Source organism: Pectinophora gossypiella, chromosome 6, assembly GCF_024362695.1.
Source record: "Pectinophora gossypiella chromosome 6, ilPecGoss1.1, whole genome shotgun sequence".
NCBI classification, from domain to species: Eukaryota; Metazoa; Arthropoda; class Insecta; order Lepidoptera; family Gelechiidae; genus Pectinophora; species Pectinophora gossypiella.
Window position 1 is genome coordinate 11,783,013 of NC_065409.1, and position 12,903 is coordinate 11,795,915.

The 12,903-nt window shown below is 40.2% G+C and overlaps 1 protein-coding gene across 1 annotated transcript in view; it reads right to left on the reverse strand.

Annotated features, from left to right (window-relative positions):
- Positions 1-2,735: 2,735 nt before the first annotated feature.
- Positions 2,736-12,903, reverse strand: part of LOC126367534 (sodium-dependent dopamine transporter) — a 33,527-nt gene continuing 23,359 nt past the window's right edge. Inside the window, exons 4-12 of the mRNA XM_050011108.1 lie at positions 10,983-11,137; positions 9,283-9,398; positions 8,476-8,614; positions 7,651-7,785; positions 6,956-7,059; positions 6,507-6,744; positions 5,728-5,956; positions 5,036-5,304; positions 2,736-4,846 (exon numbers count right to left, since the gene is read on the reverse strand). Coding sequence (XP_049867065.1) covers positions 4,673-4,846; positions 5,036-5,304; positions 5,728-5,956; positions 6,507-6,744; positions 6,956-7,059; positions 7,651-7,785; positions 8,476-8,614; positions 9,283-9,398; positions 10,983-11,137 — 1,559 coding nt within the window. The 3' untranslated portion in view covers positions 2,736-4,672. The remainder of the gene's footprint in view (positions 4,847-5,035; positions 5,305-5,727; positions 5,957-6,506; positions 6,745-6,955; positions 7,060-7,650; positions 7,786-8,475; positions 8,615-9,282; positions 9,399-10,982; positions 11,138-12,903) is intronic.

A 12,903-nucleotide genomic window follows, 5' to 3' on the forward strand; every position in this document is an offset into this window, starting at 1 on the left:
ATATCGAAATCAGTATTGAGACGATGAAGTAGCACCAGGAAAGCATCAAAGTTTTTATTATAACTGCACACATTTACTGAGAGAATCTTAAATTGATACTTAGAATTAAGCAAGTTATTACAATTTCCCGGAGGAATCAGCTTACAAGTAGTGTTAAAAGAGTTATCAATATTATTTAGTAAATCCAGCCTATCCATAATAAACATGATTTGTTTTTAAAAATGATTGAATTGTGGAATTTGTTTTACGAGATGATAAAATCAGTCTAGGTGGAGTACATACAGTGAGTAAAATTAGGTGAAAATAATACAAAAATCTTATTGACACAGACCCACTTACCCTGCGAAGGGTTACGGTACAGAAATAGTTACTACCACAAATCACTCCGTATGAAGAATAAATATCACTAACCACACGCAATTTAAGTTTTAAAACCCAATACCGTAAGACGCCGTGAAAAAGCCAGTTTGTTGTGTAAGTCTCAAGCATAGTATGTGGCCACTTATATCAAACGTTATTTCCGGAAGCCTCGTCGCCGGGGTTTTGCTTGGAGTGCCCAGAGAATGGAGCCGACGAACCTTGTCGAACCTTTTCCAACACCGACTCAGAGGAGACCCGGATGATAGAGCTGGTTTCCGATCTTCTCATAAAAATGTTTCCATTGTTGGTCCACACATATTTGAACTTTAGATCGGAACCAATAGAGCGGGCCCTGCTAAAGAGAACTCGCTTTTCTTTGGTTAGGTGTTCATTTAGAAAAAGTTTTCTTGAGTTGCCGGGGACACCAATAGCTTCAGTAGTAAGCCCTCGACGTGCTCTAGCAGCACGCAGCATTTGGTCGCGGGCCTCCCGTCGTATGAAGGTGATAATTACGGGGCGTGGCCGGTCATCGTTTCCAGATTTGCCACCTTTCACTCCCACCCTACGGATATCATCGATGTCTCTTTGGTCCAGATCAACACCCAGCTTGCTAGCAAGCGTCATAACAGTATGAGGTAGATTCTCATTGTGTTCAGTCAGACCCGTCAGTTCAATATCCTTTCGAAACTGAAATTGCTCCCTGTTAGTGAGTTCCAACCTGAGTCCCTCCACCACAGTCTTCAAGTCACACAGCTCTGACTTACATTTCTCCACGTCGGCCACCCTTTTATCGATCGCATTCATTCGCTCAGATAACTCTTCAAGTTTGAAGTTTAATGTGGCTTTAAGGTCAGTTAAGTCATTTTTTACTTGGGAAATATCCGATTTAATAGTCTCCATTGTTGACAACTGGGCTTGCATTAGAGTGAGTTTGTGTAGTATAGACTCCAGCCTCTCCGGTGTTTGTGACTCTGTCAAAGGATCCTTACTAGAGGAATATCTTGAGTGTGGTACATCCTCCAAAGATGCAGCTGAGATTCTTGGAGGGGGACAATCCACTCGCGGTGAGGAAGTCATTTCCAGGGTTCCATCCAGAAGGGAGCCCTCGTCCCTGCACTGCTGACACTTCCACGAGCTTCTGTTAGACCCGAGCCTATTGAACCCACGCTCTGTAGTTCCACTACAGTGAAAGTGATAAGCTTTCTTACAGCACCCACACACCGGACCTTCACCGACGCCATCTTTGCACGCTGCACATCGTGTAGTGAACATTCTAAGGACAAATCCAAGATATCGTGGTACAAGTTACGACGTATTATTGGTTATTTATCGTAGACGACTTTGGTACCGGGCGGGGCAGTGCGCGTTCGTAGTACAGGTGTCGCTTACTTATCGCTTACTGATCGCCAGGTTGCGTAGTAGCGGGCGGGTCAGTGCGCGTTCGTAGTACAGGTGTCGCTTACTTATCGCTTACTGATCGCCGGGTTGCGTAGTAGCGGGCGGGTCGCAGAATGTGGTTCGCAATTTCGAGCCGCGTTGCTCGTTCACTGGTGGCGCAGCAGTACAAGTGCGGACGCGCAGACCGTTGGCCCGAGGTTCAATCCCACCCGAAATCACTTGCACAATTTTTTCACTTTTTCGTAGATGTGTAAAGACGCTGTTGTTTGGATGACGAAAAACTCGGTCCTCCCGGTGCGACAGGGACCGACGCATACAAAATTTAATATGGCCGCCGCTCTATATGGGATCCGTCACAAGATAGTACGAGAGGGACCGAACTTTACGTTGAATTTAAGCAATTTAAACACTTAGAATAAAATAAAACAAATTCAAATATTGTTAATCACGTCCGTTCACGGCAACAACTGAGGAGCGAAAAATTCTTTTTTATTTTCAAATAAGATGACCAAAAACTTTTTTTCCTTGGAAAGTCCAAGCTAATAAAAAATAATACGTATAGATGGCACTGTTGAGATTTAACATGATAATTACCAATTTTCTCATTACTCGAGTAAGTACATAATTATTTAAAAATACGATGTAATGGTAGAAGCATATAAACAATAATTGCTGCTTGATATTTGGATCACGTTTGTATAAAATTATGTTGCTACCTAATTGCTTCTCTTTATTTTCATCACAATAATAATGGAACGGTGGAAGATGTGTTGTGCCTGGGTATACAAAAAAGGTCATCATTTATACCCAAAACCAAGATATAAGATGCATTATAATATTATGTCTGTTTCTTTTAATCCATGAAATTAGAAGGTTAAACGAAGACAAATTTGTACAGCGCCATCTATATTTTTTGGGGGAATGTAGCCTGGAAAGTCCCTCATTGTAAGGAAAGCGGGTGAAATAATAGTCAAATGTACAGTAAGTATAAACGAATTTATTCTAAAAATCAGTAGTCATAATGGCTGATATGACTACCGATTGATCATAAATATAACATCAACATCTAGAGTGGTACATTTCACAATAAGATATTCATCAAAACAGTTCTAACATTGAAAATATGGAAGATATTCATGTTTCCGATAATAATATTTACCTATGTTTTTTTTTATAAGATATACGATATAGTAGGTTATACAGCCATCTACTTGGCCCTACGAGTGAACTACACGGAATAAGTGTGTGGAGTCTCCTCATTATCATACTGGAAGATACTTTGTGTCGTATCCATACATTCCTACATTAATATAAAAATAAAAAATCAATACAAATATCGCAAAATTCATCAGTCCGCATTGCCCAGGACGGAATGATGAATGATACCAATAAAATATAATTAAGTATTACAATAAAAATGGAGCATTTTTTTTACTTTTGATCGTTTTCTAATCACAACATTAAGAGACGAAAATCGATTAGATAATTATATCATGTAAGTTCTTAAACATTTAAAGTTATAGATACTTATGTATGTGGGTACATGAACTTTAGTCTACATTTATCGTAAAGTGTAATCTACTTTTTCTATTATCTACACAGCATTTCATTTTACTTAAAATTATCCTTAACATCTAAATTCTACTCAACATTAATAAATGTTTCAATATAACGTGATAACATTCAAATAGGTATAATTTTATGCGATTAATCGTAATACTACTTAACTAAGTTTAATAAATAAGCGAACATACATTCAACAGTTACTTTAATTTACTACTGTAAAGAAATTACTACCTAAACTACAAGATAATAAAGTTAATGCTACTACACGGATAATATTATTTAGTATATTATTTCCTTAAATAAGTATATGCATTGATACACGTATGTAGGTAATATACAATTTTCTACATAATATACTACCTATCCAATTATATTGGGAGATTAATGGCAATTCCTATTTTATAGGCAGGGTAGCATTACAGGGCTAAGCCCAAGAAAATCGTGCAAAGGTGTTGAATAAAAAGCATGTGCCAAAAGTGGAGAGATACTCAAGTCGAGGACTGGTTTTCCGGTTCTAGGGTATCATAAAAAAAGTTTCCGTTGCTAATAAAATTTGAAATCCTCAGCTATTACGCGAAGCTTGTTTATAAATACAATAATTGTTCCAGCATCAACCTCTATCTGTTTATATTTTCTAAAACTAAGCCTACTTCTAAACACATCGACGGTTTTCTGAATTATAATATTAGATATACTTACTTACTTCACATGATTCTATATCATATCAGGCTACAAAAAGTTTTAAAATCGTTAGAATGCCTACATGCAAAGAGCTTGAAAATTCCTACCCGTACATATTGTTACTACGTTACATTCAATGTTTCTCTCAATCTTTATTTACAACTCACTTTTCTATCTACCCTCCTCCTATCAACCATAACAATAAAAGCTATAAGCTCTTAAGCCTTATTCGTAGCAAGTTATATAAAATTATAATTAAATAAAAAAATCTTTGTTTCCAAAGAGAAAAGCGACTCGGGAGTGATGTGAAAATAAAGCATTCGATAAACCTAAATTAAACTACCCTCATTTAAGCCTTAAACATTTAGCACAGCCCGATAGACAACTCTCCATACCCGCTTCTACGTAACTGAAAAAAAAAAACTAAAATCGAAAGTGAAACCGTTAGGCGACAAATATTTTCCAAAAATGCTTCGTTCCAAAGTCAGTGTCGGTCCAACGTATAGGGTCAAAATGTCAGTCGAATTAAAGTCGATGTCTCCGTAAAAAAAAAAACAATCGGGCCACTGTTTGTCGCCCAACGGTTTTACTTTCGTTCTGCTGTAGTTGTTGGTGGTTGGTGAAAGTAACGACGCTATACGTAGTAGACGTCGAAGGAGAGCTGTGCTCAGACAAGCGCGGGCGCTGACGCCAACGACGGCGCGTGCGGCGACGGCGGCGTATGCGCAGCTGACGACAGCCGCACGCCGCCACTCTCCGACACCACCAGCCCGTTGTGCACCGTGCCCCCACGGGATATGCCCTCAGTGTCCGCGTATGGTGTCGTCAAAATGCGTAGACGCTGGAAATTGTTGGCTAGTTAAGGAAGAATATTGACGATATTGATAGAAGGTAAATATGTCATTAGGTGAGAACAAATTACACATTTCACCGCAAAAATGATAAACGACAGTTTACCTTGAACTAGATACCAATTTAAATTAAGTACAAACATATTGCGTATTGATTTGTAGGAACAACTATTGCTTACCTCAACGAAGGTGCCTTTAGTAGTGAGGATCTTATAGATGGCCACAACTGGTATGCACATGACACTGGACCCTGCTATAGCCCAGCCGAGAGCATTGGCCCACCCCGGGTAAACGTAGTCCTCATATTGCAGAGGGGCATAATCTAGCAGGCCATAGACCGTGATGAAGAGAAGGAACACTGGAGCGGCAAAACGCCAGCAGAACCGCCAGTAGACGCCGGGTCGGAAGCCAATCATGTCGCGAATATCCTCGCAGAAACGCTCCGTACCTGTAAATAGAGAGTAAAACAATTATGCAGATTAGTCTAGAAATACAATAATCTCAAAGCTTTTTTAAATAATGCGGATTGTGATACGCCTGTGTTCCAGTTGAAGGTCTAATTAAGATTCTTTTCGCATAGAATGCAGATCTATCTTGACGTAAGCCAATTACATGAAACGTTAGCATATGTTTTTTTCTAATTTGATGAAACGGAAGCGGTCAGCTTCGCAGTAAATTAAGGTGCGCAAAACGAAGGCGCACGCACTCGTCTTACCCCTCCTTGATTATACATTAAGTATGTTGTTAATAAAAGCTAAAAACATTTAACTAGGCTCTCTTATCCTATCGAAACACAGATCCACACGATAAAGAATGGAAAAATATTTGTCTATTATCTTAAAGTTTCAAAGAACGCGATATTCGTACGCACCATAGATCCAAGACACAGCAATAGCTTCGAAGAACACAGCTACAAGTATGGAGTATCCAGCGGCATATCGGTCCAAGAGTTGGAAGAAGTAAAAGCCGCCTTTGGTACAGGAAGCGAGGCCGACGAAGAAGTACAATGTGAACAGACATGCCACGAAGATTTCACGGTGGTTCCCGATGGGGGGAAACTCGTCGCTCAGAGCCGTTATTATTGCTTCCGAGCCACCGAACTGTGGAAATAAATAAAGTTAAAGAAAAATACAAGAGAAAAAACAATAAAAGATTTTTTTTACAAAGAATACGCAATATGTAGCAGTTTCTTGCAAAGTAATAAATTAACTGGTTGCACTTAAGACCTCCTGGTTGGTTACATGTCGTTTCCGTAATAGACCAAAAACACTTACAAAAACATAAATTTTATAATTAATATGACAACTAATGGTTCATAATTTCACCACTGTGTACAAATAATTCACTGGGCTCAGTGACTGCACTTTGGTCTTTGATTGTACATAAACTATGGGTCCCTCTGCTGGTTACAGACCTCCTTTTTCGTAGCAGATACGGAGCATACCTACTCAATCACTTATGGGTTGCTATGTCCGCGGGTGTAGTGATACTTAGCCCCAGCCACCCGGAAGATTAGTTTTTACAAAAACGATATGATGATTCGCACTTGCGGATAAAAATTTTAGCTAACACGACTCCTCAGTTATCGTCCTAAGCTATTTACATATAAATCATATTCGACCATGTTCACAAACACAAATCAATACTTACAGAGCTGTCCAAGCCAAGGGTCAACAGCATCATAAAGAATATCAAAGCCCAGAATGTAGATCCAGGCATGGTAGCTATCGCTGCCGGGTATACAACAAACACCAGTCCTGGCCCCTCGGTAGCTACGTCCTGAACCTCCCTGCCTGATGCATGAGCCATGTAGCCGAGTACACTGAAGATGACGAACCCAGCGATGAAAGATGTCGCTGAGTTGATGAAGCTCGTCAGAAGGGCGTCCCTAGAAGAAGAAAAGTAAGTATCGGTGGATTTTGAAAGTAAGGCCAAGTTCATATTTGGCACTTCATCATAGTTCAAAAAGCCTGCAATGGTTGATTGGATTTTCCACAATAGGTATTTATAGGTATATTCAACTGTGTGTATGCTGTATCATAGTAAGAGGTTCAGTTATTTCAGTATTTTTTTATCAGCATAAATTCAAAACATCTTACTTGTAAACGTTGTTATGGTATTTATTGTAAGAAGCGTAGGCCAGAAGAACCCCAAATCCAGGTCCGAGTGAGAAGAAAACTTGAGTAGCTGCGTCTACCCATACCTGTAAAACAATCATTTTAGAATATTATACTACTACTTATCTTGTGTGTTGCGAGGTGGAATACCAACCTCATCATCCCTGGTGTCAGGGTTATCATTGAGCCGCCAAAGGCCCCTGACATGGCTCATGTAACGACTACATACTTACATCAGTAAATAGTAACCGGGACCAACGGCTTAACGTGCCTTCCGAAGCACGGACCATCTTACTTTCGGACAATCAAGTGATCAGCCTGTAATGTTAACTAGGGATCACAAAGTGATTTTTGTGTTTTTGTGATATGTCTCCACCGGGATTCGCACCCTACCCTTTTGTAGAATATTAGAATTACCACCGTTAAGCTGTGCGTTCACTGGAGTACTAAGAGCAGATGGACCGTAAGACGTAAGAACTAAGAAGTACCTTTAGGTATTTACGAATTGCATGTAGGTTGTCATAGCAACATGTACCGGATATATCCGATAGTGAAGTTCTATAGAAAACATAAAAACAAGAAATCCTAACGCTCCGTAGGTGCGTTCTGATTCCGCTTCACTGCACGGGCAACTTAAAAAAAAGAAATATCAAAACAATGTTAAGTAGTTATCAAACCTGTGGCTGCGTTATAGCTTCGAAGTTCGGATTCAGATAATATTTGATACCGGTAGCAGAGCCAGGGAGGGTGATACCTCGCACCAACAGAATTAGCAGAACAAAGTATGGAAACAGCGCCGTGAACCAGACAACCTGAAATCAAATAATAAATTAATTAAGACCCTGTTTAACCACGATAAGTTCATAAATTGAGTTAACAGGAAATGTTTTTTTGACGTGACTTATAGGTTTGCGTCGGATGGCATTAACTGCTTGATCGGAGCCAGGAAATGTTAAAAGAGGCCCTAAGCATAGAATGAAGAATAATAATATCCTGAGTATGTCAAAATACTGAGTACTTAAGTATACCTTTTTAACTTGACACTTCAGTAGTTTAGCATTTTGGCTGTAGATACAGCAATATGCGAGTGCCGTGCTTTTAAAATGTACTTTTGGTATAGGTACAATTAGTGTCATGAATAGTAAATATATCCATATCGTTTCCTTTTTCATCCTTATCCTTATCGAGTAGCGCGTATTAGGTAGTTGAGTCAGCAGAAATACAGATCCTAAGTTCTGAGCAATATGACTCAATCTGAGCTTTAATTGCGTGTACCTTATAACCTACTCCAGACCTTGCACAAATCGAAGACATTTACACCATCAAAAACAGCAGGTAGGTAAGTACAGTCATGAGCACTATCATGTACCCGCTTCAGAACCCTGTCGGACTATCATATTTGACAATTAATGAGGCTTACGGTTCAATTTATCAAAAAAGTTAATGTAACACGGTTTCAGAGTGTATACATATTAGTACTCGTGACTGTACGAATCTCATACTTTGCCAGAAGTGCTGATGCCTTTCCAGAGTGAGAAGTAACAGATGACGTAGACAGCCAGCAGGCACAGCGCCATGTCCCACTTGACTGCGCCCAGATCGTGAAGACCATCGCTCCCGTGCAGTTCCAATATAGCTCGGCTGCAAAAATAACACGTTTATTTTATATAGTAATAAACAAACAAACATAAGCTTAAGACAACCTATATCCCGAATAGCGGAGTCAAAGTTACATTCATCACAAGATGAACTAAGTACCCACACCTCACCGAGCTTTCTGGTAAGTAGTGCGTTTACAGATCAGGGATGATGGTGTCTACGACGTCATTGCATCGTCCGTCTGTAAGCGCCCTTAGAGCTTGTTGTTTGTGTTGCTTTGTATATGTTGTGTGTTTCTGTTTATAGTAAAAAGCCATATAGGTGTATTAGTTTGAGTACGAGACTTCGCCGTTATTGACTCGGGAGTCTCATATCCCTGCTTTAAACGGGGTAAGAACCCGTTATTATGTGTTTTAATTAATTCCCTTCGTAACGTTATAGATAGGTACTACTAATATTCATTAATTTCTAGAAAAAAATGGAAAGTTAAAACAAAAACCGACGATAAACATATTTCGCGTTATGTTTAATAACATAACTAGCCTATTATAATAATAAAATGCTGATGGGGACATACTTATCCACTTTCATCGATTCACCACTGCGCTACTGCCGGTTGGGTGAAAAGTTTGTTTACTAAAATTACCGGGAATCAACTCAGGCATAGGCGTGACTCCAGTTCGGCGGTCTTCACTATTGTTTTTACTCACTTGAAGTATTCAGCGGCAGCAGAAGTGAAGGGCGTAGTTTGTACAGCCCCCGCAGATGTTGTATCGTTGACACGCAGCCGAGATCGATTCAAAGCATTCTCTCTGAAGGCTTCGAACTGCGAATACATAATGAGTAGTGATAAATAAAGCGAATGATAGGTAAAATTACACCAGAATCGTTCGTTGGCCGCAGTATCGGTACCAGGGGCACAGCGGTCTAAGAGTATTTTTTTACCTTTTATGGGTTTGCTCTTGGCCCCAGACTTGCCAGAAGGTATTGACGAGGTCTAAGATGGAGCGAGCTCGCCCAGAAGGTACCTGTTCACTCTGCCCTTGAAAGAACCCGGGTTATATCCATTCGATATCCAAATACAGAAGACGGCAGAGAATTCCACTCCCTAGCAGTGCGCATAATGAAGGACGATGCGAAGCGCTTTGTGCGAATAGTTGGGATATCTACCAAATAGGGATGGAACCCGGCCGTACGTCTGGAAGTCCGAAGATAAAAGGGGGATGGTGGAATGAACTCGTGTAGATTGCGGGATTTTCTGCAACGTTCGAATTGGTGCTTATACGGATAATTACTTAGGAGTACGGGCGCATTGAGACACGGTTCTCGCCAAGTAACGCCATTTGTGGCAAATCCACAATAAGTCACGTCAAAAAAAAGCTGAACTACGGTTTCATAATATAATCACTCGATACCGTCGAAGATGTGTATCATATCCTGGTGGAGTGCGTCCGGAACGAATCTTTTAGGAGACAAATTTATAATAATAATTTATTTTTGGAGGTAGGAGGCTGCAATTGTGCTCTGGCAGATCCGCTTAGCGAGGACGCCAGATCACTTTACAAATTAGTAAAATTAGGTATTGGAAGTAGAATAGCTACTGAATAAATTGTCAGTTATATGAATAAGCTTCTATCATGTAAAATAATTCCTATTTACTGTTTAATTACGAGGACGACATGGTCTTTATTCTTGTACCAAGTCCTTTATTAAATAAAAGATTAAAAAAAAAAAAAAAAAAATATAATCACTCGGTTCCCGCTTCAAAACGCTCCCGGTAATGTCTCTGTGTGTGGAATAGCATTTGAACCTTTTTAACTTTAGCATTGAACAAAATTGTCAACTTACAAAATATAAAGATTTTCAAATTAAATCAAATAATTATACTGTATTGCAGAGAATTAAATTTCATATAACACATGAATACAGTACAATTTGGGCGGCCGTATTGCTCTAAAGCAAAGGGAGCAAGTAGAGCAGAGATTTTCCTATTTTATTACTTATTAATTGTTACTGTAGAAATTTATAGCCCAATATACGTAATGCAACCTACCTATATCAACTTTTCTTCCCTAAGGTAGTCTGGGAGAAATTTATATTTAGCAATAAGGGCAATTTATAATAGTACTATATTTTGTGTTTATTTATATAGTAGTAAGAAGAAGATTTATAATACTATATACATACATAAAATCACGCCTATTTCCCACCGGGGTAAGCAGAGACTATAGAATTCCATTTGCTTCGATCCTGACACACTTCTCTTGCTTCCTCCACATTCATCAATCGCTTCATACAAGCACGCCGGTTCAGAGTAGATCGTTCGTTCGTTTGTTTATAATACTAATGTATTTTTAATGTGATTTAAGTGCAATAAAGAGTTTTTGTATTGTATTGTAAGATTTCTTACCGGCTGGCAGGAAGGCGTATTCCACTCGTTATCGCAGTTGGTCCACGGCAGCATGGTGGTGAAGGACGCGAAGAAGAACCGGAGCGCCCACGCGATGATCACGTTGTAGTAGAAGTCCACGTAGAACGCGATCAGCACTACTGCGTATCCGATACCTGGGTTACAAGTATGAGTTCATAAACTGCCTATATACGTCCCACTGCTGGGCACAGGCCTCCCCTCAATCAACCGGAGGGGGTATGGAGCATACTCCACCACGCTGCTCCACTGCGGGTTGGTGGAGGTGTTTTTTACGGCTAATAGCCGGGACCAACGGCTTAACGTGCCCTCCGAAGCATGGAATCATCTTACTTTTCCGGACAATCAGGTGATTCAAGCCTGAAAAGTCCTTACCAAACAAAGGACAGTCTCACAAAGTGATTTCGACCATGTCCCCATCGGGAATCGAACCCGGACCTCCAGATCGTGAGCCTAACGCTCTAACCACTAGACCACGGAGGCTGTTAAGTATGAGTTACAAGCCACGTATTGCATTAAAAGATGTAGGTAGGGGGGTGGGGGGCGGGGGGAAGGATGCGTATTTCAAAATGCTAATTCAATACGTTCCCTCCGGCCAAGATGAACTAAGCTACGATTTCCGAGCGAAAAACACACGTAAATTAGACCGTAAACAGTTTCACATTCTTCTTCTTCTGTCGTGTGAGTTGTGAGGTGGATTAGCAACCCCATCATCTGTGTGAGATTACTAAAAGGCCCCTGACATGCCTCGCGACTACTAACTTACATCAGTAAGTAGTAACCGGGACCAACGGCTTAACGTGCCTTCCAAAGCACAGATCATCTTACTTTCGGACAATCTGGTGATCAGCCTGTAATGTCTGTAATTTTTGTGATGTGTCCCCACCGGGATTTGAACCCGTTTCACATTGACATACAGAATTAGGATAACCTTTACTTTGCACTTTGAAATACGAATACGTCACACGCGGTTGGCGGATAGAATGAGGGTTTCTAACACAATACAAACCTAGAAATCCTACTCCGTTCCGTCCCCGTGTGGGATGTATTGAGGTAGCATTTCGAAATACTCGTATTTATAAGAATTATATGAACAGTAGGTAGATAGGAACTAATCTATTTTAATTTCAGGTTCATATTTCGGCCCTGAATGGCAATAGATTGAAGTAGAAGCCGTGTGCATTGTTAAGTGCCCATCATTTTAAAGTTAAATGATTAAGGTGTCTCCTGCTATGTGTCTCCTTTGTTTGTTTTGATGAATCCTACTAATATTAGAGTAAACGCGGTAAAACGACCGAACTAGTACTTACCTATTAACATAGGCAGCACGTACGTAACATATCGTAGCACACGATCCAGAAATCAGAAGCGGTCTCCGTCAAGTAGCCGCTGTAAAAGCGCTTTGCTCTAAAAATATGCTTTCCCTCGCATTTGCGCCACCTTTCCAGTCCATTACCAATTTTATTTCTCCTCAAAAATCATATCGGAGTGAGCCACTCAGCGCGCGACGTGACAATCGGATGAAATGAAATGAGAGCATAAGCCGCCCCACAAATCTAGGAGAACCTTTGAGAGCGTCCGCAGCGTATGGAGCACTTAAGGGGAGCCCTGGAAATGGTGTCAATTATGGGTGTTAAGTGAGGGGCGGGCGCCTTGTTCGAGTACTGCGTAAAAAGGTCATGAATTTTACTGGAAAGTTCCCCTGTTTACTATCGCGCTTTGTCCTTGAAGCTTGAGACGATAGTCTTGTTTAAGTTTTCCCAAAACATGCAGTTCATATAACATTTGTACCACAAATACCTACTTACATTAAAATGCGGTAGAGATATAACACAAAACATAACATACCATCATGCCTGTATCGAAGAGGAGGCAGAGGTAATTCAATCCTGCATAATTATGT